This window comes from Amia ocellicauda, chromosome 1 (assembly GCF_036373705.1).
Source record: "Amia ocellicauda isolate fAmiCal2 chromosome 1, fAmiCal2.hap1, whole genome shotgun sequence".
NCBI classification, from domain to species: domain Eukaryota; kingdom Metazoa; phylum Chordata; class Actinopteri; order Amiiformes; family Amiidae; genus Amia; species Amia ocellicauda.
The window spans coordinates 26,798,956-26,826,840 of record NC_089850.1 but is presented as its reverse complement, the minus strand read 5'-3'; the positions used below and the strand labels follow the sequence as shown (position 1 = coordinate 26,826,840).

Here is a 27,885-nt window from a genome sequence, read left to right as displayed (position 1 = left end):
GCTCTGGCTGTGAAAATCAACAGGTAGATCTCAAGGACTTAGTTTGAGCTCCACAGGTTCCCTTCTGACCCTGGTTCGTGTCTTCTTGCCTCCACAGTCGCTCAAGACAGGGCTCCTCCATCACTCAAGGCCCAGGCTTGTCCAACTCGGCCTACAACAGCACCCCTGCTACCGGGCTGCATGGCAAGATGAAGGAGCTACCAGGGATAAGTGATGAGGAGGATCTGTCAGTGAAGAAGGTAGTGTCCCCGTTTGCATGCTTTAAGATCACTGTTGTCCTTTTTTTGGTTTGCTGAAGTAACAGTCATGCAACAAGTAAGAAGGGAAATAATTAAAGAGCATTGGTTAATTTTGTTATTGTTTTTTCTCTGCCTTGTAAACTGGATTTCTGCTTGATTCACTTGGCACCATTTGTCATCATAGTGTCAATGACCCACCTAGCAAGTCAAAGGGCCATTGGACACTGAGGCGAGACCAAGCGATCAGTGTTGAAAGTGCTTTATTTGTCTCCCTCCCTTTACAGACACAGCTGATTGAAAGTGAGTGCAGGAAGCTCTCTGTGCTCCAAGATGCCCAGAATGACCTGCAGAGGAGCATCTCTGTCAACTGGGCTCTGGGCGCAGAAGTGGAGTCGCTGGTGCAGGCTGTGTGCCGTCCCAAGGAGGTGGAAAAATTCCACACAGTTATTGGAGATCTGGACATGGTAGCCATTCTACTGTACTTATTGTCCAGCCGCTTGGTCCGGGTGGAGAGCGCTCTGGACAGCTTGAGCCCTGAGGCCAGCAAACCTGAGAGAGTAAGGAGGACCATTCATTGCCCCTCCCGTGTCCCTGCAACACACCCTTTGTCCAAACAGATTTTGTCTATGCACACAAGACATAGTTTATCATTGTGTTTTCTGTCCCTCTTTCAATTCATATCTTGTTGTTGTTTTTGGAGTTGTATATGAAGTCAAAACCATTTTTCCATTTAAAAGTTTTAATCCTATTTCTGAATGTGTGGTTGAAGCTTTTCACAACATAAAATGTCACCTGTCAGCAGCTGACTTCTCTGAAAAGAGTTTGTGTAACTTGAATTGTGTAGCAGGAAAAAGCAAAAACACACTTTGAGAAGTAAATTTTTGTCCACCCCCCCTTATTAAATAAAAACCGTCGGAATGACTAAAAGATGAGAGTTAGAGTAAAACTATTCAGAGAGGCATTTAAGGGTAAATGTAAGTTTTTGCTGCCCAACAGATTCCACTTCCTTTGATATAGAAGGTATAGTGTTTGACTTAATGTATATTTTATCTGTCCTAGAACAGCTGCCCTCTATTCATGCATGGTGATAGAATTACTTGCGTGTATTGAATTATTTTACGATACTTTTTGCTTTAATCTTTCTTTCGACCTGTAATCGTGTCCCTCTCATTAGTGTAATTTCACATGACTGAAGCTCAGAGTGAAAAGCAGTCTGATCTGTCCCTATCATCTGCTACTTTGCTGGGGATGTCTGTCCGTTGGGAGAGCCTCCGTGCTGCAGTGCTGGTCATAACCTTCTCTGTTGCAATTCCTCCCTCAGATCGCTCTGACGGAGAAGAGAGAGCAGCTCCTGGGAAAGCTGGGTGAAGCTCGGGAGCTGAAGGAGCACATCGACCGGAGCGAGGAGGTGCTGCGTCAGGTGCTGGCACGGTGCCTCACTCCAGAGCAGCTGCAGGACTATTGCCACTTTGTGGCGACGAAGGTCGCACTTAGAGTGGAGCAGCGCCAACTGGAAGACAAGATCCGCCTGGGCGAGGAGCAGGTCATGTACCTGAGAGAGAGCTTGGTCTATGGGCACTACTGAGGCGGGGGGTCGCCACCATCGCTGCCGCGTCTCTGGCATGTTGCGGGGACAGCAGGCGTGGTGGAGGAGGCAGATGAGCTCAGGGTGATTCTAAACTCCAGAGCCACTGAAGCCACTTGGACATTCTAATAAAAAATATAAAAAACACATGGATTGGAGTGAAGTCTAGGTTTGTTTACATTGCCATCCATAGACACTGCTGTCCTAGTTTGTATTCTTTAACAGCATGCAAATGCATCCGGAAGAGTGTTCCCAAAATATCAAATACATAACAGAAACATGAGAAGAGCTCGAAGGAACCCAACCACTCTGGTTAACCCCTTTCACACACTGAGAGCACACTCAGATTCATTAATTAAAGCAAATATTATCAGGCTACCCTAATGGTTTTCAATAAAAGCAAGGCATACACAACTTTTAAAACAAATTCAGAGCAACCAGCTTCCAAATCAATTCATTTTTAAGTATTGTATGATTCAAATGGAACCATATGCAATTTAAGTAGCTCTCTTTGCCTAGGTCACATTTAATGTTTAGATAAACAGTCTGACACAGAGAAGTACAGAAAGAATTCAAACACCCTGCACCTAGATACATTTTCTTTTAATCCAGGACAACACAGTTGTTACTTATTGACATACAACTGTACTCATATGGATTATTTTAGTCACCATTATGGACTGCCAACGTTTGATTGCCTTCGTCTTTTTGGACCAAACAATTAAATTTCGAAGCTAAATTTCAGCAGCTTTCATTGCCAATAACATTATATGCAATACATTTTAGGTTTCTGTATGAAGAAAAGTAATTTGTCTTGACTTACATCTGCTAAATGAGTTAATAACATTATGGGTAGTTTTGTAAAGAGTTGAACTAATCAGAAGTACAGTAAAAAGGATTAATAAAGTATATACTTTTTAAACCCATCCCAAATTAACCGCTTTCACCAATTTAAACTTGAATGTTCTACTGAGAGAACTGGTAAAAAGCAGCTTCATTCTTTACCCAATAAACAAAAACTCAAAGAATAAAATAAGACAACATTTATTGCAAACCAAACATGGTCACAAATGATACATTAAAAAAAATAAAATTACAGTACATTTAATATAAACAGTTACTTGTAAGCATACCTTTTCATTTTAAATACATGTTAAAACTAGTACAGTGATTCAAATGTACAAAGGAACTTAAATACAGGTACACACTAGTAAGTGTTACATGGAATGCCAAGTTCAGACAAACCATAATGCCCACCTTTACAATATTTATACATAAAGGCAATGGAAGACAAGATAAGACTGATTCTGCAGATGGGGCATTTTTTAAGAATTATTTGGTCCAGGAACACATTTACATTATTCATAGCAGCAATGCTTTTCCAAGCATTCATAGATTAGCAAGAAAAAAACAAAAACAAAACACATGTAAGGGCCAGATTAAAACTGATCTTTTGCCCATCCCCTAAATTGCAAATTACAACTAGTACCTGACAATTATTATTTATATAGGTCTCTGGTGAGATATATAATTCATCACCAAGTACAGATTTTCAAAATTTGCAATTAGCTGGTGGGTCAAAGTTATGATTTAATCCCATCCTAGATCCCATCCTAAAGTTATTGAAATTAGAAATCTACAGCAAATTTGTCATCTTCCAAAATTGGAAGCAGCAATCAATGCCCCATATTGCAGTGTCAGCCCACATGAAGTCATTTTGATGCCAAGGCCCGTGAACACAGAACGTCCACATGCCACACCAAAACTGTTTGTTCACATTGAGAAGTTCAACAACAAAAAAATAATTCTAAAGCCAACCACTGAAGAATGAGACCTCCAGATCAAGAAAAGATCTTGAGAGGAAAAAGGCACCTTGCAAAAAGTCCTTGTGTAACATTCATGATCCCAACAAATTATTAGTAGTTGTTGACACCGTTACGGTTCCTCTGCTAGCAGACTCTGCAGGAAATTCACCCAAAGGAAAACGGCATCCAGATCTTGGGGACACAAAGAGAACTGTGCTTGTTGAATTCTTCTCATCAACTCAGACCACTTCTTTAAGTTAAGGCCACAAAGCTGCCTCAATCGATGTGCAAATATTTCACCTTCCAGGAGGGTCTCGTGCAAGACCAATCTGTCAGTGTCGGGCAAGTCCATAAGTTATTTTAAATTACAAGTAAGAGTCCATGGATGGGGCGTAGGAGAATCCCAGAAAAGCTTCAGCTGCTTCCTTGATGCTTGCTGTAATCAGGGCGCTGTCTGGGGAACAGCCAATGGAGTTTGGAACGGGCTCGTCTGTAAACTCTGGATCGAAGTGCCGCAGATCATTGGGGCCAGTCTGAAACAAAGCAAAGAAAAGTAAGCGGTCAAGCCATGAACAAAACTGGATCACTTAGTCCAGTACACTTTTAGGATGTTATATAGGGCCCAAAGAGACACTGCTGTATTGACACATATTTGTTTACACCAATCCTGTATACAAGTCTTATGGAAAAAAAAAACATTGCAAAAAGTGATTAATGGCTAAAACATACATTTGAAGTTCTTAATGAAGTTAATGACTACTGGTTACCTTGGTATTAAAGTCTTATGAATAGCTTTACAGTTTGCCTATATTCGAGTAGCACTTGATTAATGCCAAATCAGCACAGCAAACCATATTTAAAAGATGTATTCTTATTTTATGCACCAAGTCCTGGTTCTCAATGAGATTATTAATACTTACCACATTTGGGTTGAAAGGAGGGGTGAGTTTTTTGGCATTCAGGTCATCCCAGATGATTGGAGAGAAGAACACATGGTTCTTGATTTCAACCTGAGAAATAAAAGGGAAAAATAAATGAACCAGGGCTGCTACATGCATCTAAGCATTTCATAAACTTTTCATAAACTTTTCTGAACACAGAGAAACCAAGGAAACTTATTAAGCTAGGAGGCTGCTACTTACAAAGTCATCTTTACAGCCAAGTCTCTTTGTTCTGTCCTTCTGCAGCAGGCCCTCGAGGAGGTGTCTGGCTGAGTTAGAGATGTTGGGTTTCAGCTGCAGAGGCTTGTTCAGAATGTTGTCGTACATTTCAGCAGTATTCCGACTGTAGAACGGTGGCTGAGAATGAAATAAAAACACATTATAATGAATGGATTTATTTATTTACACATTTGAGCAGCATCTGTAGTGCATGCAATTATTTCTATTTAACTTTTCACAAACTCTTAAGAAATTATTAAGATGTGTGCCACTAGCGAAGTTGAGAATATCATGATTTACAGGAGATACATGAACAGTCTTGTGCATTAAAAGTTCACTTACCAGTCCATACAGCATCTCGTACAGCACGGCTCCCAGGCACCACCAGTCAACAGTTCTGTCATAGGGCTGTTTGTGCAAAACCTCAGGAGCCAGGTACTGCAAACAAAGGTAGGAATGCATTAAATTTGGGATAAAAATGAATAAATAGTGTTGCACACATTCTATGAATCCCACATGCACTGCTTGAAAGCCAAATACATGCAAGACATTACAATGAAGCAATCCCTGCATCTACCAGAATGATCGACTTACCTCGGGTGTGCCACAGAAAGTGGAAGTGGTGCCGTTTGGTTCTATGTTCTCCTTGCACAGACCAAAGTCGGTCAGCACGATGTGTCCCTGAGAATCCAGCAAGATGTTTTCTGGCTTCAGATCTCTGTAATATGAAGTCACAAATTCAGTCAGATAAAGATTTCTAATCTCGCAGTTTTGCAATCTGAGAATTATTTCCAAATTACTAGGAGACAGAAAAGCCTACTATAAAGCAATCAAGTCTCTCCCAAATCCAACCACATTTGCTTATACAGGGAAACAAAATGCCAGAAACTGCATAAAGAAAGCCTTTGAGGCATGTTGCATTAAAAAGAGCAGGAAAAGTCTTTGGGCTTTGCACCAAGAGAATTTTATTGCTCTATTTACAGTTAAATACCCACATGGAAGTGGCTAGAGTCTTAGAACCACTACAAGTGCATTTTCTGGCAATTTACACGACAACAACTCTGAACACAATTAACGTCCACTCTCACCTGTAAACAATGTTCAACGAATGCAAGTAGCCAAGTGCACTGGCAATCTCAGCAGCATAGAAGCGTGCTCGGGGCTCCAGAAAGCAGCGTTCTCTTTGGAGGTGATAAAACAGCTGCAAGGAGAGAAGCTGGTTATAGACTCTGCACAAAGTCCAGGATAACAGTGTAATTAATGAGCATATCAAATCTAAACTGCTGAAACAATCACAGGAAATAACCCAGTGGTCCATTCCCCCCCCCCCCCTTCCCCATTCAGTGGCCAATTTAGAGATACTAATTGTAGTATCTGTTTCCCCCCCCTTCTCACTTCCCACAATTTCCGGGGGTGAATTTCCTTTTTAAGAACAGAAAAAAGCACTGCTATATTATAGCTTGACATGACAGGATTTCCCCTTATGTGCTCTGCCATTTCTTACCTCTCCTCCATTGATATAATCCAGGACAAAGTAAAGCTTGTCTGCCGTCTGGAAGGAATAGTGGAGCCCAACCAGGAAAGGGTGTTTCACATTCTTTAGGAGGACATTGCGCTCAGACATAATGTGCTTCTCCTGAAAGAAACGGAAGACACTTATTAAGGCAATGACAAAAAAGGCTTCGGCACCACCAAGAATGATCCCCCAGTTTTTCAGAGTATGCATGTGTAGATGTGTGGCATTACCTCTTTCTTCTTCAGGATTGCTTTCTTCTGTAAAACTTTGACTGCATAGAAGTTCTCATCGCTCCGGTGTCGTGCAAGGAGGACTTTCCCAAAGCTGCCCTTTCCAATGACCTTCAAGAAGTTGAAGTCACAGGGTTTGGCATGAGGGTTGGATGACGGCCCAAGGTTAATCTGCTGCGATGGACTGGGCTGCATATTCAAAAGAGAGGAGTGAAGAATGAGATGGATGTCGTTTTCTTATCAATGTAAATAAACAGTTCAAGGAACAGCTCAAGAACTTACAGGAGGAGAGGGGTTGGAATTCATGAGTTCAGTTTCTTGAGGTTGGTTCAGATTCAAGATTGACTGGACCTCAGGGCTAAAACAAACAAAAACACAAAATAAGTTTGAGTCTCTTCACTGCCACCCCAAGAGAAAAGTTACCAAAAAGGGACACCACTACAAGTATTTTACTTCAAAAATGATATAGAATTACAATCACAACTGCAACAATATGACTAGAGCTGGTTTACATACACTCACTTAAACAGAGACAGATCACTACATCAGTACATTTGTTCTAGTCTGACTTTGCTTTTCTAGTTTTCAAAATAAACAAACGTCTTAAATGCCAACTTAATAACAACTTATGTACAGAATAACACACACCGTTTACATAATTTCCCGTTTAAAAGCAAACACAGTAGTAGATCGTTCTAGAAACAGTAACTCAGCAGTATATACACTTTTATAGTTGCTCCAGCAAATTCAAAGGACACTCACTGCTTGCAGGCGTAGGAGTTGGTGGCCAGCTTCTGGATGAAGTCATTAAGTCCCATTCTTCTTTGTTTCATAAATGCTGCAATAAAAACAAAAATGTTTTAAAATCGGAGCATAGCAATAAAGAGGTGTAATTAAAAAATAAATAAATACAGGACGCGTTTCAAAGAGTTTTCTTTGTAACTCAACACACACCTATAAGTATTGCAACTACACCTCGCATTTTGGAGTATGTTAAAGCTGGACTGGCCGTCTCCGTTTTGATGGTCATTGTTTTCCTTTATAATCCAACACAGAGACCTTGACTCGTCACCAGATGCACAGCGTCTGAACTGAAGGACTGACTGAACGGCTCGGGGTATTTATGCTCCGTTTGGGAGGGGAGCACCGCTAAGAAACATGATCTGGTGGTTGAGAGTTTCCTGGGGCGTGTCGACACCTTCGGACATACTGTGACTTCAGATTGAAGTGCGGCGCAATTTCCGCAGTTCTGCGCAGGTCTGCAGAATCCCACCGATCCCATTGGTGGAGCCGCGCAGATCCGCGCAGAACTGCGGGCGTGTGCGCTACACGAACGCGACCAATCACGACACAGCTCCCCCCCCCCCCGCAGTTCACTGACGTCACGGAGGACACTAAACATACAGTACAGCAACAAGTAACAGTACAATGAACTTCGTGTGAACTACGTCAATACATTTTGTACTGGTTTGGAGTAGATCTTGCGAAACAAGAACATATCATACCACACATTACAGTGATATTCCCGAAAAAGATTGTACAAACATTTCGTTTATTTCGGAATACCTCACTTTGTGGTCTATTACAGTAGGCTACTCTGTAACTGCAGAAGTCAATTTAATAGTAGTAATAACAGCCATAATACAAACGCAAACAAGTACAAACTGTATGGTTATAGGCCTATGGATATCCCACTGATTTAAATACACATTGCTAGTGAAATTAAAACTATAGTACAGTAGGCTGTTACCCATAGAAGTATTGTTATAATGGATTTACCAAATTTCTAAAAAAACTAACAAAAACAACAACAAAAACAACAAACAAACCAAAAAAAAAAAACATTTCCACGAATCGGATTAAATATTATAAATATAATTAATAATAAATAAGCGACTGGGTCTAGTGTACTGTAACTGGTTTAATGACCTTTGTTTGAGATAATATACTGAATGACGTCTGTTCTGAAAAAGCCTGGGGCAGCGATCACATAAAACATTTCAACTAGTATGGCATTGCAAAACCCAAACTGAATGAGGGAAAACAGCTATACTATAGTGTCATTCGTTGGGTACATGTCATTGAACTTTAAAAGGTTGTATCTTTACCATATGTGCAATGGATGCAGTGAAAACCGCTTCTGCACAAAACTGCTTTAGACCGAGCCGGTCTATAACACTTTTGTTAAAATATTAGCTACAGAAAATGTTGCTGAATTTATAATGCTTTCAAATTGACTTGACTTTGCTTTGGGATAAAGAGTTGTTCCCCATTTTTGCATCATATTTTTGCAATGAGGAAATTCCTCACTGCAATAAATACAATGACCACTAAGGGGGTCTGCACGACAAAATAATATGCATTATCTAACATGCTGTGTATATTAGCAGATAATGTGTACACCAGGAGAAAAGTAATCCACATTTTTGTTCCATATTTTTTTCTATTGTCTTATTCTTTAGCAGACACTCTCTCCAACTTCTTTGTTATCTCTCTAGGAGTATCAGTATGTGATGATTGCATAAAATAGATTTAAAGCTTTAGGAAGTCCTCCGCATAAGTAACTAGGCAGGACACATACCACTACATACGTTTCATTCAATATCAGTTACTTTATGAAATATGCTACAGACATCTTCATATCCATATTCCCCTCACTGGAATTTATTATGATTCATTTATCAAGATGTAAAACCTCCATTCTGACATCATTCAAACACAAAAGTGCTTATTTGTATGGTAGCCAGCATGTCATATTGAATGCACTGATGCATAACTTTTTGTTACGTAACATGTAGTTGTTGTAAAAGAAACAACGTATGGTCTTGCAGGAACAAGAAAACTGCCAGCTTTTGAAAATAAAATGCAAAAAGCCACTATGCATCCTTTTACGATATCGTGTCTCCCTTATTTTGTTCTGTTAAACAATATGATGAACTTGAAAGCATAACTTCATGTACACAACAGCACCGACTGCAGCAAAGACCTGGCACCACCAGCTAGTCCATACCACATCATATGCTTTAAAAGATGACTAATTTACTTAAGATAACTAATTTAAAATGAAAAACGTAACAGTAAGTACACTCCTGTTAAACCGTATAAATGCCAGCGTAATGCACAAATAATTGAAAACTGATCATAAGCATAACGATTCAGTATTTTATTTACAAACACCTCGTCTAAATAAACAAATGAATACCAACTAACCTTTTAATTCTGCAGTAGTCCTCATTTTGTTTTGTTTTAATGATACGTTTTTTCACACTGTAACAGCAGCCCTCCTCCCAGGCTAACAGGCAGGTTAACAAAGAGACTTTTACTTAGAAGTGCGACTAAATATATCAGACTGGACCCATAATCAAACCATATCTGCCCCGATAAGAACAGTGATAAGTGCAGTGCGATTTGTTTCCACAGCACTGTGTAAGGATCTCAGCCACGCAAATGAGTCCAGTGGATATCCAGCCAAGAAATATTTGTACTCACTGTGACCTTCATGTGGACGGAAATAAATGAGAGCCAAGCCAGGAAAGTAAAGTGTTTCCTATCTGTGACTTTAATGTAATGTAATAATACAGAAGAAAATGTAACTTACATGTAAGTTTCAGTGTAGATTTTTTTTTTCACCTGACGAGAAGCAGACCGACCTACTTGATGTCTGTCTGGAACAGGAACTTTCTTTTTTCTTTAAATCATTTGCTTACAGAGACGCATTCCTTACAGACTACTTTAGGAAAGCTCCTCCCTGTACTTTGTTCTGCTTGTACCAGATTTTTCTGGGGGTACCGTGATAATACAGCATCCCTTCTTACTTCCTCATTCCTATTCACTTGGAACTCTTGTTTTTGATTATCTTTTCTCTTTAATCGTTTTATACACGGTGTTTATGCCACTGAGGTTGCAATAATGCCAAAATTCTTTATATAGATTTATTTGTGACAGGACTTTATGACTAAATACGAATTGTGGACTTCCTAGAACTCCTACAGTCACGACTTTTGCTACAGTGAAACATCTATATTGACTTGTGACACCAGTAGGAATTCATCTGAACAGAAATTTAAGCTATATATAAACACATTTACCCTGCAGCACATACGCAAGGCGAAATGAATAGACGCATTAACAGATTTCTGTTAGTGATTGTGCAGCCTTTATCTAAAAATACTGATGTATACTAATGTGTTTCTCTACAAAATCTGCTGCATGGAAAAATAATTAGAAATAATGTAATACATTACCTTGTCCTGTAAAACACTGTGACGTAGTTCTGCTACAATTTGTAAATCATTTATTAAACCACACCTATTATGCATGTGAAATTTAAACATTTTAATTACCAGCAGCCTAACTATCAGCATACTCTTTTTGGAGAAATATTGTTGAGGATCATGAATCCTTCTGGATATGTCACCACTTTACATGGAATAAACATGGAAACACAGATTTCTGGATAATATGCTCAAGTGCCATGCACACAGATTCTGAAGTTAGTAGAAGGCTTTAAATATGTTAAGATGATAAAATGGCAAGGATGCTTTTTACTGCCATTTTGAAATGTTCTATGAAGTACCTATGCTAAGCTCATCTTGTATCTGGCTTCTCTGACATCATAAAGACCAACAGAACAGCAATTCATTAGCATGTTAGAATCACAGAATCTTGCCCATCTTATTTTTTTAATGCATCTCTCCACTTGATCTACTTTAAGTCATTTTAAATTGCCAATTCATTCTGGAAGGATTAATTTGTAATGCATTCCAATCCAGTGACAGAGACATTCCAGCATTTCCTCAACTTCACGAAATACAGAAAAGCTTCCATCTCAAAACACTTTCTGTCAACTTTCAGATGGACCTGCATCTTCCACAAGTATACTGAATGTGTGCCCAGTACAAATCCATGCTTCCTCCATCTCCTCAGGTAGAGGCTAGATCCAGCAGGTCCCAGGACAGTTCCCAACACAGATCCCTGTCAGCATTTACTGTGGCCTGATGGGAACTCATCATGACTGGTCTGGGTAGGAATTAGCAAAGGTCACAATTGGCCCCTTCCTACCTTCCAGCATTCTCCAGCAGTCAGAGGCAATAAAAAACAAGAACAAGTTTATTTCCCGTATGTCTGCTGCATGGATTCACAAGGAGCCTAGACTTGCTTCCTACAAGCACTGCAATATGAACATTTGCTGAACAATACAAAAGGTAACAAACATTAAAAAAAAAACTAAACAATAATGGCAAAGCAGGATAATGCAAGTCTTTCTGTGTCTGCAGGTTTTTCACTATTTTACACTCTCCCTAGTGCATGAAAAGGATTGCCTTTTACTCTCCTTAATTAGCTCTTCCCAAACAACTCTCTTCCTTTATTCTCACTTGCCTATTTCATCCCCCAGTTTGGGGATTTGCCACACAACGCAGTCTATTGTTGATGTCCACTAAACCAATACACAAATGGGATTCAGTACACTTCAATCACTCTATCTACATGCACACACCTTAAGCATCCAAATATATAAAATAAATAAACATATATTCTGCCATCATAAACACCCTGATACAACAGTCAGTATCAGTATAAAGCTAATATGTTGATTTTTTTTTTTTCCCACAATGACCAATAGTATATTTAATATTTGAAATGGGAAGTCACATTGTTTGTTCTTATACTAATATTAAAAAATAATGAACTCACCTTCAAAAGAATAGTAACAGTTTCATGCAGAATAATGACCTTAGAAAGGCACATTGTTCTCATAGGTCTGCTATCCCTACAGTGAAATCTTCAGTGTTTATTCTGCTTATCTCATATTGAACATTTAGTCCACCTAACACTCCGCTGGTAAAATACATTATTTAAGCAAACATGAAACAGTGTTAAAAACATGGAACAATTTAGTTGGAAAAAAAACAAATCCGTTTATTTCAGGCATTACCTGTTAGACATGTGGAAGTCATCTGTGTGTACCTGGTTAGCAAACAGATCATGCTCTGCTATGTACACACATGCATAAAGAATTTGTTTGCACACGTTCTTACTGTCATTCACAAAAGAGATCATACTAATCCTTCAATAAAAGAAAGTTGCTCCTTTATATTAAACATCACCAGTTCAGCTACATATTGCCCATTTATCTGTAATGTGTTTAAGCACAAGAAGTAAATTGCAACTGTCCATTATATCCTTATATAAGTTTCATTGTATTTCTAATAACTATGTAATACATGCCTACCAGGATATTATAGAAATATAAAAGTTTTAACAAGACTTGTTATTTGCACTTCAGTGTTAAAAACTTCCTAAAATCATCACCAAATAACAACCTTAAACCTAAATAACTATATAAATTTGTTAGCAAAGATAATCAGACTGCAGATAGTTCATAATCATGTACCTGTGAATGTACTTAAAACAGCTCCACTTTCTGCAGATGAAGACATTCTAAGAAACTGTCCTGTCATATAGTCTTGCAGTCCCCGAAGAACTCGTTCACTATGCAATGAATGGTGGGAAAATGCTATGGACTTTAAAAAGAAAAAAAAAAAAAGAAAAAAGAAAAAGGACATTACATAACATGAAACTACAATGGGGGTGCCAAAACTCTTACAGGAGCTTACTGCCTCTTTTTCTAAGGAGGGAAACATATCTGCAAACAAATGTAAGAATTCAGGGCCAGATTTGAATATTTGGTTCTTGTCAGTTTGAAACTCCCTTCCTTGTTTTGAACAATACCAGCATTTTCCCTAATGATTTGTGTCCAGTTCCATTACCAACATTATTGTCAAATGTATGAGGATCTTAGAGGGAACACAATGTTATATAAAGAATGAATCTCTAACTTAAAAAAAAAGCATGAACACGTTGTACACTCTTAGGTAGACAGAATGTTTTAATCATTGTCCACTGTGCATGGAAAAACAATACAAAAATAAAACATACTAATCTACTACTGTAGATTATACAGTCTAACTGGAGAAAACACCATGAATGTATGTTTTAATATTATTAATTATTTAAATTGTATTACTGATGACTATGTCAAGTATCAAGATAATTAAATCTGAAATGTATTTTAAAGTGAGTGTGTATTTTATATTTATAGGTTAGGTAACTATATTTAAATCATTAATTTATCACAAAATTCGATTTTCAAAGCTGAATGCATGTTAATACTATGAGAAATACTAATACTATTGTGGTATTGTGGTACTATTGCATATTAAATCATAACAAATATATAATAACAATAATACAAATACAATACACAATGGTCTCCTTTAGATGAGATACAAAATATAAAGATAAAAAAATGTTCACCAGGGCGACTAAGATCAATGTCTTGTAATATAGTTGTCTTTTAATTGGAAGCCCTTTCCACTGCTGTTCTTTTAAAGGCATTACTATACTTTGTGAAAATGCGGTGTTCAATGGCGTCTGTTTTTATCTTCCTGAATTGCTTGCACACCTTCAGCTCTCCAATTCCAATAATGCAATGGTCTGATCATAAGTAAGTACCATATAATTCAGTTTCAAAATATAATCCGAGAACATTTCTGAATACCGTTTGTGGTTCACGCTTGTTTAAGAAAAAAATGTAATTCCACAAGAAAGGACAAGATTGTAAAATATTTTCTTTCAGAATAAAGGGTGTACTATATATATATGTATTTTTGTCATTTAGTAACATGGTGGCATGGTTGTTGGTGCCAGACGGGCCGGTCTGAGTATTTCACAATCTGCTCAGTTACTGGGATTTTCACACACAACCATTTCTAGGGTTTACAAAGAATGGTGTGAAAAGGGAAAAACATCCAGTATGTGGCAGTCCTGTGGGCGAAAATGCCTTGTTGATGCTAGAGGTCAGAGGAGAATGGGCCGACTGATTCAAGCTGATAGAAGAGCAACTTTGACTGAAATAACCACTCGTTACAACCGAGGTATGCAGCAAAGCATTTGTGAAGCCACAACACGTACAACCTTGAGGCGGATGGGCTACAACAGCAGAAGACCCCACCGGGTACCACTCATCTCCACTACAAATAGGAAAAAGAGGCTACAATTTGCACAAGCTCACCAAAATTGGACAGTTGAAGACTGGAAAAATGTTGCCTGGTCTGATGAGTCTCAATTTCTGTTGAGACATTCAGATGGTAGAGTCAGAATTTGGCGTAAACAGAATGAGAACATGGATCCATCATGCCTTGTTACCACTGTGCAGGCTGGTGGTGGTGGTGTAATGGTGTGGGGGATGTTTTCTTGGCACACTTTAGGCCCCTTAGTGCCAATTGGGCATCGTTTAAATGCCACGGCCTACCTGAGCATTGTTTCTGACCATGTCCATCCCTTTATGACCACCATGTACCCATCCTCTGATGGCTACTTCCAGCAGGATAATGCACACAATGTCACAAAGGTCGAATCATTTCAAATTGGTTTCTTGAACATGACAATGAGTTCACTGTACTAAACTGGCCCCCACAGTCACCAGATCTCAACCCAATAGAGCATCTTTGGGATGTGGTGGAACGGGAGCTTCGTGCCCTGGATGTGCACCCCACAAATCTCCATCAACTGCAAGATGCTATCCTATCAATATGGGCCAACATTTCTAAAGAATGCTTTCAGCACCTTGTTGAATCAATGCCACATAGAATTAAGGCAGTTCTGAAGGCGAAAGGGGGTCAAACACAGTATTAGTATGGTGTTCCTAATAATCCTTTAGGTGAGTGTATATATTTTATGTGAATGTAGTTGTATAGTAACTGAGAATCAGGAAATTGTATGCACTTTTAGGTTACCTATACAGTGGTTGGTTGGTTACGCTTGTTTCATCTTCCTTAATGGAGGAGGTTTGTTTGTTATAACTAGGTCACAATCAAGACTTTTATATGATGATGTCAAGCTGAAACAAATCACGATTCTGTAAGAAAGAACGGCTGTTTTTCTTTTTATGTAATGTATTAAAAAAAGATTTCTCTAACACTATTAAGAATTAACAACAACATATATAGACTTCTAAAAGAATAAACAAGTTTTAAATATGTGTATCTTAAAAACAACGACCACAAAATTTTATTGTATTATGTTTCTTCTGTCTGGATGTACATGTGTTTGTGAAAAAGTTATAAAAATAAATTCCATATTAGGCAGGGACTTGTTTCTGAAGTAAGTGTGGCTACTTCAGACTTAGTGCTATGTAAGTAATTGTTTGTTTCATCAGACATGCAGCACTGAACTGAACTAGTCACATTCTAATATAAGCTATCTATAGAGTCTGTGTTGTGCAATTCCTGTGTGTCATGATTTGCTAAGACTTGTCTGATCTTGACACAGACCATTGGAAACAGTGGGGTGAGTTAAAGGTTTTGTGGCGCTCCAGTGTGAATGGGTGAGGGAGGAACTCTCCCAACAGGAAGGAGACTGGCAGCAACACACACAATGAACTCCCTGCCAAACAAGTATCCACTGTTCCATGATTGTAGGGATTGTCTATGCAGTATACACTGTGGTTTTGAAAAACAGTGGTATATGAATTTTATTTCCTAACAGTGGGCATATGTGTATATTTTACATTACATTACATTACATTATTTGTCATTTTGCAGATGCTCTTATCCAGGGCGACTTACATTTGTACCCATTTATACACCTGGGCATTTTACTGGAGCAATCTAAGTGACGTACCTTGCAGAAGGTATATATATATGTATATATATATATATATATATATATATATATATATATATATATGCCTCAATACATTATTGAGATCTACTTAATTATTCCCCCTTTTTAGGCAGTTGATTATTTCTCTGAAACTCAGAATCTTTATCCAGTCAAAAACATTTTCAATGGACTCTAAAAATACAAATTGACAATATTTGAGTTATTCGAATTAAACACATTCAATAAGCCCCTTCACTGCCCTTTTACTAATTGTAGTTGGGTTTAGAGGGGGCTCATTCTATACCACTAATAAAGGAATTTTGAGCACAAAAATACAGTTTAAAATGTAATCAATTAGGTATAGTTAGACTTACTGTCATGGTTTTCTTGATTAATATATATTGTTTGAGTTGATAAGCCAGTGTATGGAAGAGCATTAGGGCCACTTAAGAGAGAGAAAAAATATATATATTCATTTTTTATTTTATTTCGACTTTAAATCTCAAAACGTTTGACTTTTTTTCTCAAAAGTTTGTTTCGACTTTAAATCTCAAAACTTTCGACTTTATATCTCAATATATATATTTTTTTCTTCTCTCTCTTAAGTGGGCCTAATGCTCTTCCATACCAGTGAGCTTAACCCAAGCTTAAATTAAAGTATGCTGTTAGTAAGACAGTACCGAACATGATGATATTCTATTATGATTGAAAACAGCATAATCATCACCACCCCATATTTATTTAAGGTATTTGCACATTGATCCAAGGAACATTAGGTTTTCATTGTGGTTAATTAAATATAATAAAACAGGGTACAAAATTCAGTTTCTCACTGATGCCATTTAAACTTGCAGGAGTTTGATATTTATAGATGCCTTTAGCAGGATTAACAAATTTGGCTGAAGCTGAACACTGAAACACACTTCTGAAACACCCTTGTGAAGACATATATGGCATTATGTTTTAACTTCAGCCGAACCATTTTCATAGTCACTTCCTAATTAATATTTATCATAAATAGTGGATGAAAAATACACTTTACTTGTCCATGCCAAGAATTGTCTAAATAAATCATCATTGTATGCAAAGATGTGCCTTTCCTGAAGCTTTATCTGTACTGTTCAAAATAAATACAAGAGATAATTAATATATCCTCTATTGGATTACCAGAAATCCTTTGGCTCTGTTAGAAATATAATTATAGGAAATGAAAGATGAAGCCTTGGGAGGAGCAGGTTTCTTTTGGTAAGTTTCTTTGGTAAGACAGGCTTAACCTTTATATGACAAGCCCTTCCAAGTTCACTCATCAATTTGTCTAAACAGAACTCCCATTTGTAAAGTTTTCAACAAAAAAGAAAGAAAGAGCTGAACTGAGCCCACTGCTTTGGAAATCATGAGGTCTTGACTCTTTATCCAACAGTGTTAGGAAATAAAGCATTCATCTTTGTAGGTTGCAGAAATTCAACATGAGTCACCAAGCTTTCCAAAATATCAAGACAGTTCTTTTTTAAGATAATGAAAATAAACACTTTTGGGTACAGAAATGCCGATGGCAGGAGAAGGATTAACTTTATAAATACTGTTTTCATGTTCTGACTGTGTTTGTGACTAATTTTGTCATTTAGTGTGAGACATGAACCAAGAGAAGAAAACAACATTAATTACAAATGTAACCAAAACTGTGATTATCTTTTACCCTGCAATTTAACATCAGTATTAAACACCTTGAACTAGAATTTGTAAAAGGAGGATTAAAAGTTTACCTGGATCATTAGCACAACAGTAAGTCCTCTGGCGGGCTGGAAGAATGGGATAGTACAGGTCCATAGCCTACAAAAGACACAAGACATTTTAATTTTTGCAGTTATTTAATATTTTTAATTAAAAATAAAAATGCACTCAAACAAACAAAGATGTTTAACAAATGAAGATGTCACAACGCAACAAGAACAGATCAGAGATGGACTAAAGACCTTATGGCAGGGACCTTAAAAGATTAAAAACAACCAAGAAGACCAAATACAAGATGAGAGGATGAGATCAAAAGCTTTCCTGGAGTAATCCTCAAAAGAGACCCTGAAGATTGAACAAGTGGAAAAATTGGGCGCATAAATTGCAGTGCATGCAGTGCATTAACAAATGCTGATGATATTGATATTATTTATATATCTGTAATATTGTAGTAGGTGTCATATGTTATGAAAAGCATGGATACATTATTGCTCAGGTAATTTGAGAGCTTAGGCTGTATACTCGATTAAAAATTAATTTCCAATTATGTTAAAATTTAGGAAATGGCTCAAGGGCCACACATGATGGCATTGACCATTGGGTTATTGCCTGTTGATTGCGTAATCTGTATCTGAGCCATAAACTGATTTATGTGGGCTGTATTATCAACCTTTAACTGAAACATGATTAAACAATCTGAAAGTACACTTGGATAAAATACAAAACTACCTGTTGGAATGCATCATTTTAACCAATTCAAACTTACTGGAAGTCGGGTCATGACAGTAAACTCATAATAACAGTGAAAGTATTTAGACAGAACATTACAGAAATGTAGTGAAGAGTTAGATACACTTGACATCATGTCCTGATAGACAGCAAATCATTCTCTGTTCAGACTTGTGATTACTCAGTTGTCATCGCTTACACTCGGCCAGAGGTGTTTCAAACAGTTGCACAGGATGAATCTGTCACCAGACTGGCATACCTTCAGACTAAACAGGCAGGCCATGTTGTAGGGGCTCACCACATTATTGGAGATGGAAAGGTCTGGACAAACAAACACGACTATTGTAGCTTGCCTAGTGGTTGCAATAGTTTTGCTTAAAAGAAAGTATACATCTATTTTATGTTCTTGTATTATAATATAGCAGGCCAATTCATAATAAGCACATTTTAAAAGCACTCCACAAAACAATTCTGCACAGGAAAAATACAACACAAAACTTATACCTTAATTTGAAATTATTATATTTTAGGGGTTTTAGAGGTTAGATTGTTTAAATGACATGATGCTAACAAAACAGCATTCTCAATTCAAAGCACTTTCAAGAATATACATCAATGAACAATAAAGCACTGAACAAAACATTTCAGTTGTAGATACAGATCGAGTGCAGGGAGTATGATTCACTAATGAGCACTTTCAACAGGAGTAACTGCATGGTGTATATCCAGAGCTGTGGGTTTTGGTTGTCACTGCTGTGTATTCAAGTCCCAGCAATGCTGAGTTCCTGGTCATGGGTCAGTTCCCATGGGGAGCACCACAGTGATGCCGGTTGGGGAAGACCAATCAAATTGCCTCTTCTTGACCTCAAAAGATCACATAACAGCAACTCCATGTGAGAAAGCTCAAGAAGAAAACAAATATGTTTTGCTCCATCTGCCAGGCTACACCAGTTTGAGGATGGTCACTTTTTGTCATTTGTCATCTCCATGGATGTAAAATGGGTCTAGTTTGACAAAGAGATGACACAATCTATCAGCCCTTATGTCCTTCATGCACATACGGTGCAAGGCTGAGTTGACATCGTATTTGAAAACAGGAGGAATTTGTCTTTTGATGAAAGCAGTAATGCTTTGAGGCACACACAAGTTCCAAGTAGATTCTTATTAACTGTCAAATAAAGAGGAGAAAAGTAGCTGCTCTTATCAAATACTTGTGGAGAGACTCCAGCTAATTTAATCTTTCCTCCGGAGCTTTGAACTGAATATATCAAGCTTAGAAATAAGGTGAAAAATGTATACTCCCCCACCCCCCCACCACATGGTAAATAAATACTTTGTGTTCAAATGGCAATTTCCATGACGAAACAACCAAAAGAACACTAAGGGAGGGAACTTATATATTCATGACACAAGCAATGTAAAATAAAGGACAGTTTTTCAGTTTAAGAATAATATAATTAAATTAAGATAAATATCGAAAATGTTAACTATAAATAATAATAATAAAATAATTGATTTGGCTGAGGAAGTTGGTTCCTGGGCGTTAGACTTCACAACATCTGTTAACTGCATTTGAAATGTACTGCATATGTTTATTTGTTCCTTTTTTTCTCTAGGTTTTTTGTAGGGGGCTGTCCGTTGCTATGGGTTACCCCCCACCACTCTAATTTCTATGGGAACCCATTATTCCCACTGTGGAATGATCACATGACGCATGCTGACAGTATACATTCCAATACAAGTCACATTTGCTTAACCATCAATGACTGGTGTTCAATTGGAATTCCATGGAACAGAACCAAACAAACCAAAAAATAAAAATAAAAGAAGTGACAAGAATATTTTCTAACAGAATCAGAAAGCACCTTCTCTTCTATGTATGAAATGCAAGAACAAATATTATTTACTTCTGAATGGCATTCATGGCTTTTTCCTTGGTAGTAACAATGCATACAAAACAATTCACAACAGAAAGGCAAAACAATAATTATAAAATGTCCTTGTGTTGATTGTATTACACTCAGCTCGGCTAGACTGAACTCCCTGACCAGGAGGAGTTGTTTCAGCTCTTCCCCCTTCCCTGGAACCTGCTCTAAGCTGTGCACACTCTGCCTGACACCAGCCCCAGCTCAGTCCCAGGGAAGGCAGGAGGAAATGTAAAACCAGCTAATGAAAACCAACCTGTTACCCCTAATCAGATTTCACACCCAGCACATCATGGAATAATTAACTGCTCCATGCATAATATAATCTCAGTAGTTTGTTTTATTAAAATCAATTTTGGACATCCTGCAACAACAAATATATGTATATTACAAAATATAATGAGATGATTGTAGCCAAAATAATAACCAGTATTTTAAGTCAGGATGTTCATTTAAACGAAATTAATGTATATATTATGAGTGCTACACTGTAAGTTACGTATGTGGCTTTAGTAATGCTGAGTATAAGAAAATACTAACTTAATTAAATGGCTTTAAAATAACTGGGGTCAAAGAGAGGATGAACAGAACAGAACAACATTTTACAAATCTTCTTGGTGTGTTTCTAATACATTCTGAAAGGTATTCAAATGGTATTTATAATTATCTGAATGTAAAAAAACTCTCCCACCATAAAATACAATGTACATGCCTACACAGTATTTATTTGAAAAAATTGCTTCTTGAAAGTAATTCCTCAGACCATGACCGCATGACAGCTGACTTTACTGCATGACAGTAGAGGGAAAGGGGAAGGTTGTAAGAAGCTGATCTAAAGGGTCTGTAGATGCCTGGTCTGAAAACATCAGATTGTGTGAAAAGCAATGCAATACTCAAAATCAGGAGTGTGAGACTAGAGTTTACCCTGTGTTTTAAAAACTATATTTCACAACAGCCTTGTCAGTGTTGGGAAACTTTACTATACAGCTACAGCATTTGTATTTTATACTGCCTGGTTTAAATACTACATGTTTACATAGATATAAAGGATGCATTTTGCATTTATAATCTGACCCATCTATAATCCATGTGTTTCAGTAACTCTATAGTGGTTAATAAGGATCCAGCTGACGATGGAAATAATTGCTTGAGTTTGCCATGCTCAACTAATATCGAATGTAAATTGAACTTCCATTGTGTATTCTGTAGCTGATTTTCAAGTCCAGGCAACTTTAAAATAAGATATATACACATTTCTCCAAGTTCTTTAATTGAAGCCAGTCTTAAAAGTACAGTCTTTTACCTACACAGGCCTCAAATAAACAACACCAGAAACTTGCCAATAATATACAGTATTTGGCAGCTTAGGCTGCATGTAGAAACCAAACTCATTAAAAAACCCCAAAAAGATTGTAACTCCTGATAGCAGTAATGCATTTTTGTAGTGTTTAACTTCTCTTTTATTTTGCATTTTTGACAGCTAAATACTACAAAATGTCTGACATATATTGACACTGAGCACTCACAAAGCATTTAAGTGCTAAATAACCTGTTTAGATGTCACATTTGCAATGTAATTTCTCTTCTATTCTCAGTCAGGTCTTCACAAATCAGAAAAACTTTATTAAAGAAAGTTTCTTCTAATAGTGTTAAACAGTAACAGTTAACAGTATTACTTTTAGAGGCTTTTTGTACAGATATGTGTAATAATGATATTACATTTTAAAACAACCTGAATACAGGTTGAGTTACAGTGGCATGTTAATGTGCTTGTTAATATGCTTTCCAAAAGCTCTATTGCAGAACAGTTTATAGTTCTCCACATGTGAAGTTAGCTTCAGAGCTCATACTAAAAACAACACAGACTATTGTTTAGACCTTTTACCCCAGCCTCGACAGTCTAGCCTCTGTGCTCTATGCCCAGTCCTGCATCTGTCTCGAGCATACTTATCAAGTTTTCCATTACTCAACACCTATACCAGTGCCAGCATTGCAGTACCTCTACTTACAAACTCTCCAAGAACCAAAAGACCTTAACTTCTTTCGTTCTGGCATCATTCAAACAACACTAACAACAACAAACCTGTTTTTAATGCTGCTTACTAAAAGGTGTTTTCTTTTGAGAAAGAGACATTCCAGCAACATTCCAGTGTAGAAGAACAAGAATCTATGGTGACATTTTACAATAATGGGCACCAATTCTTAATACAAATTAAAGTATGAATCCCACAGGAATAATGTATGAAGGCTTTATGCAATTCCACTGAGTTGTGATGTTTATCTCATATATAGGGCTTAACCCCAAACCCAGTCTGCAACCCTATCCCTAACCCTGACCCGCACCTTGTTTCACATGTGATTGACAGCAGAACTCAGCTGAAGTGGATATTCATGTGGTATTCATAAATCAATTAATTTAGAATCTGTGCCCATTAAATTCAGTTAGGTCCATAAATATTTGGACAGTGACACAATTGTCATCATTTTGGCTCTGTACGCCACCACAATGGATTTGAAAGAAAATCAATATGTGTTTTAAGTGTAGACTTTCATCTTAATTTTTGGGTAGTTACATCCAAATTGGGTGAACGGTATAGGAATTACACCCATTTTTTTATGTGGTCCCCTCAATTTTAGGGGCTCAAAAGTATTTGAACAAGCTAACATAATCGTAAATTAAATTGTGAGTTTCAATACTTGATTGCAAATCCTTTGCAGTCAATGACTGCCTGAAGTCTGGAACCCATAGACATCACCAGATGCTGGGTTTCTTCCCTGGTGATGCTCTGCCAGGCCTGCACTGCAGCTGTCTTTAGTTCCTGCTTGTTCTTGGGGTGTGTTCAAGCTAGCCCTACATTTGCCCTATTTTCCTGAAGGACTTTATCAGAATGATTACTTCTCCTTTGTGCTTGACCACAAACACCACTGTTGCTATGTAAACAATCAGATGAAGAACTTCATAATATGCGTGTAGAAAATATAGTCTGAATAGAGTTAGAAGAAGATGGTCCCTGGGTGTTTCTCCAGAGAGGCGAAATGAATAAAAAATGTATTCATCTCTACAGGCAGAACCAGGCCAATAAACATTCTTCTTTTCCCCTTTAGTCCAGGGAATTTTAAATTTTAATTTAATATTTAAAACCAAGCTGACTCTTTCAGAATGTTTATTTTAAAGTGTGGGTGTTTTTGTAGTTTCTATGGAGCATGCATTTATAATTCATGATTACCAAATTTTAAAAAATGGATCTCCGCTGAAAAAGATGAAAGCTATGACTTTTCTTTTTGAACTTTTAACTAATGTATCTTACACATCTCATCTCCATTCATGTGAAGGGGAGTGATCATTCAGTTATAAGTTGAACCTTGTTTGTGGCATCAGCCACAATCTACTTCAGCATATGTGCAATACTTGTCTTTAAAAATAAAATAAAAGTGTGAGTTCAACTTTACAAGCTGCAAATTCTGGAGAGTTATTGTATTTTTATTCATCCTTCATCAAAGGATTCTTAACTGGCTATACCTGAGCTTCATTGTTAATATTACAAATAACACTACTAAAAAAAACTACCAAGCTTGAAGGTCTTTATCAGATTATTATTAAACAACATTCAGGGCATCCCAGTTGTCACAGTTTATTGTTATTGACTAAAGTGTTTTGAAAATTTAAATTGCACAGTGTCACCAAAACCATAATGAAAAACACAGGAGAAAACAGAGCAACACTAACAGCAAGAATCAGTTCGAAAGTAACAATATTATCTGCCTATAAATCAACATCCAACCATTAGGGGATTGAATCAGTTATTTGAGTCATAAAACATATTATTCAAATATATTTAGATGTATGCAGTGAATTTAAGCACTACCTGTACATATACTGTATACATACATGTATGGTGCAGATTTTGTATTTTTGGAAAAACTGGTGAACTAGATGACACAATTCCTAGCAGACTGTTAGAAATGACAGAACATTTAAAGCCCACTGTTTTCAGCTGTGGTGCAAATGCCGGTGATTATAAAACACCTGCATGTTAGAGATAAGAATTCAGTCTTCCTTTTTGAATAGCTCTCTTTTTATTAACGTCTGAATCATCACCACTGTCTGGAATTCTCAGCTGACAAGTTCTGATACGTCTAAGAAACCCAAAAGGGAACTTGCATGAATGGGAAAAAAAATTAAAAAATTCTTCCAGGACTTCAAAGGTCATAGCCCACGGGGGCGAAGGGAAGTTTACAGTATTCAAATATTGATTTAACAAACAAAAAATCCATATATTTGCTTCATTCAACTGGAAACAGAGTATGTTCAATACAACTGAAGCAGGTCATGTTTTTTTGAGAAAGAACTGTTTTCATAAGATAATTTCATAAGAAAATGATTGGTGCATGTCGGTTAATCATACCTGAACAATACAAAATCAGAAAGTGGTATTTTAAGGTTGTTGGTTAATGCCTTAGTATATTTGTCTATGAAAATACATTTTACATGACAAATCACAATAGGATTGAATATACAAGGCAATTCAGTATTTGATTATGCAACCATATTGTGTTAATTAGAAGCTCCACAATTCAATTATGAGCTCTAGACATTTCATCTTTTCAGCTGATGGGTTGAATGGCAAAGGATCTGGGGTCAGAGTCAAAAAAGACATGGGGACTGGTGTTGTCCCGTCACACTGGGGCCCCCTTACTTACATCTGTCCTTTCCTCCTCAAGCACCAACTTTACTATGAATGTCTGACTGTTTCCCAGTCTCCACAATACCCCCCCACCCCCTAGCCAAGCTGTACTCTTTTCATAATATCTCTTGTCATGGCTACTGCAAATTGCACCTCATTTAAAGTTGTTACATTGCTTTTGGGTATTGTAGAGAGCTTTGATGTACTGTTTGCCTCCTTTATTAATGAGGCAGATGGCTTTTTTCCAAACATGCTCTCTCATGCTTAAAAGCTTCTTAGGCTTGCGTTTCAAAACAAGATTACCTATTTCTTGTGAATGAATTCTTATTTGATGTAATTTTATATTAAAAACATCGAAAAAGTAAGGCAGAACATTGCCATCCAATTCATATCATAGTAGCGTATAGCCTTTACTGAGAAAAATTCCAAAAGCCGAAGCATAATATGTGTATTTGTGTGTAGTATATCAATGTAATGTTTTAATAGACTGTGTATCAAAAGGTAGTTGTTTAGCACAAATACATTTACATAGATACATAGATACATAGATATATATATATATATATATATATATATATATATATATATATATATATATATGTATTTTGTTTAAAGAACTGTTATTCTTAATATAATTCAATATACACTTGCATAAAGAAACCTGTACATTACAAATAGCTTTTTGATAGCCTACTATAAAAATCACAAGGGTTGTTTATAACATCACACTTTCAGCACACACAAGTAAAAGAGAAACATTAAGTGTATTTGTGTAAAGTATAATCAATTAAATTTAATTCAGAAAAGTACTTATGATATGAGTCTGACATTATTTCAAATCATGTACTTACAGTGAAAAGGTAATAAATTACTGTCAATGCATCCAATATTGTGTTATACCATAACATAAAAATAGACCAAATAAGAACAGATTTTGAGACTGAGTTACAGCTCTTACTGGTGAAAACTAGTTGATGTGCAGTCTTCATTAATGCATAAAGGCTTCAAAAAGTCTGTAGAAAATAAATGTATTAATTGACCTACTATTTGACAGCTCTCAGAGGACTGAAAAAGCCCTCTCACACTTAAGCTTGTATACTAGTCACATGTACAGTTATTCAGTGCTTAAAAATAGCATGTCAGCACATCTGTTACACCACCTGTCAGATGTACACTCTTCAACAATGTAAACTTGAAGTACTCCGTTGAAAAAGCCATGAAAAAAACTATAGTATTAAAAATTGCTAAGCCAAGTAATCAGGGACAAAACATATCCAGTGTAAAAAAATATCCTTTTTACTTTGGCATGTTTATTTTAGACTTCACTTAAGTTGCAATTTGTTTATAGTGCATTTCACTCTGCTTTAATGCCAGCTTATCTTGGCAGCCACTGCTGCCAGCATTTCATGTCTGCATTTTCGGATTTTAACTGCTGAGAAGAGCACAAAATTGATAATCTAGGGCATGGGCACAGAAACATTATGCAACTGGAAGACACATTAACTTACAACCAGTACTGATAGAACAAAGCAAAATAAACAAATATATATTTCTCACAGTGTCTACATACACCCACACACACACACACACACACACACACATGAAGTAACACTTAGTGGGCCTGCAATCTTTTGCTGACCCTTGCATTTAAATTTGAGTTTGCAGTAAAATGGAAGCTAGCAATTTATCCAGTAGAACAAATCTGTTCTTCCTGGATTCTTGTTTTGCTCTGTTCTCATGCCTCAACATGTGCTATAAGGCAGAATGAATATCCAAAACCTTTCATTAAAAAAACTATGTATGCAGGTCAGTTTGGTTCCAGCATCCCACATCCCACGCCTTTCTTTGAACTAATTTACAGTGAAGCAGGTGAACGTTTTCTGATTTAACAGTCTTGGGAATCAAAATAAAATTCCCAAGCTAGGCATTTAATTCATGTTCCTTCAATTATTCAGTTATTTTGCTCCATTCTGCATCGTTCCCATTTTCCCTGTAATGGCCATGTTTACTTCCTTATTCCCTAGTGCCCTGTGGGTTGTCTTGCAGAAGACTGAAAAATGAGCAGTGGGGAATAAGGCAGCATGAATGATGTTAAAAAAAAGTGCTATGAGGTGAGTTAAATGATTAGACACATGAATAAATAACTTTCTATCACTATGGAAATATATTATAGGAGCTGCTGCATTTGCTAGTTGTTTATTTGTGTTTCAGAGCCTGTAATATTACAACTATTTTCAATCATCTGATCATCTTTGGCTGCAATAGAGTAACCAAATACATTTTCCAGTCCTGTACAGTGCCCTAATATACCAGTACCTGGCATGGTATACAAAACAAACAGATCTCCCTACCTAACTACCTGCAATCAATAACATCTCCTATTACTGTGTCACATCAAAGTATTTTCAATAAATGTGCCATGCAGTAGGTGGGTACAGTTGAACTGCAGTTTCTAACAACAAATATATATTTTGAGATTCACCTTGAAATGGCACTCTATAAATGAAAAACAGATTGAAATATTTTCTGTTGTCCTCATTAGTCCCTGGAGGCAAAACATTTTCTGCATGACTCTCTACACAGAAATGTGTTGCTCTCGCCTGGAAAGACCCCT

General features: G+C 37.0%; 1 protein-coding gene across 1 annotated transcript in view; it reads right to left on the bottom strand.

Moving 5' to 3' along the window:
• Positions 1-2,852: 2,852 nt before the first annotated feature.
• Positions 2,853-27,885, bottom strand: part of sgk1 (serum/glucocorticoid regulated kinase 1) — a 46,020-nt gene continuing 20,987 nt past the window's right edge. Inside the window, exons 4-14 of the mRNA XM_066700160.1 lie at positions 17,965-18,031; positions 7,298-7,373; positions 6,818-6,893; positions 6,536-6,724; positions 6,294-6,425; positions 5,878-5,990; positions 5,384-5,507; positions 5,132-5,227; positions 4,772-4,927; positions 4,550-4,639; positions 2,853-4,162 (exon numbers count right to left, since the gene is read on the bottom strand). Coding sequence (XP_066556257.1) covers positions 3,995-4,162; positions 4,550-4,639; positions 4,772-4,927; positions 5,132-5,227; positions 5,384-5,507; positions 5,878-5,990; positions 6,294-6,425; positions 6,536-6,724; positions 6,818-6,893; positions 7,298-7,373; positions 17,965-18,031 — 1,287 coding nt within the window. The 3' untranslated portion in view covers positions 2,853-3,994. The remainder of the gene's footprint in view (positions 4,163-4,549; positions 4,640-4,771; positions 4,928-5,131; positions 5,228-5,383; positions 5,508-5,877; positions 5,991-6,293; positions 6,426-6,535; positions 6,725-6,817; positions 6,894-7,297; positions 7,374-17,964; positions 18,032-27,885) is intronic.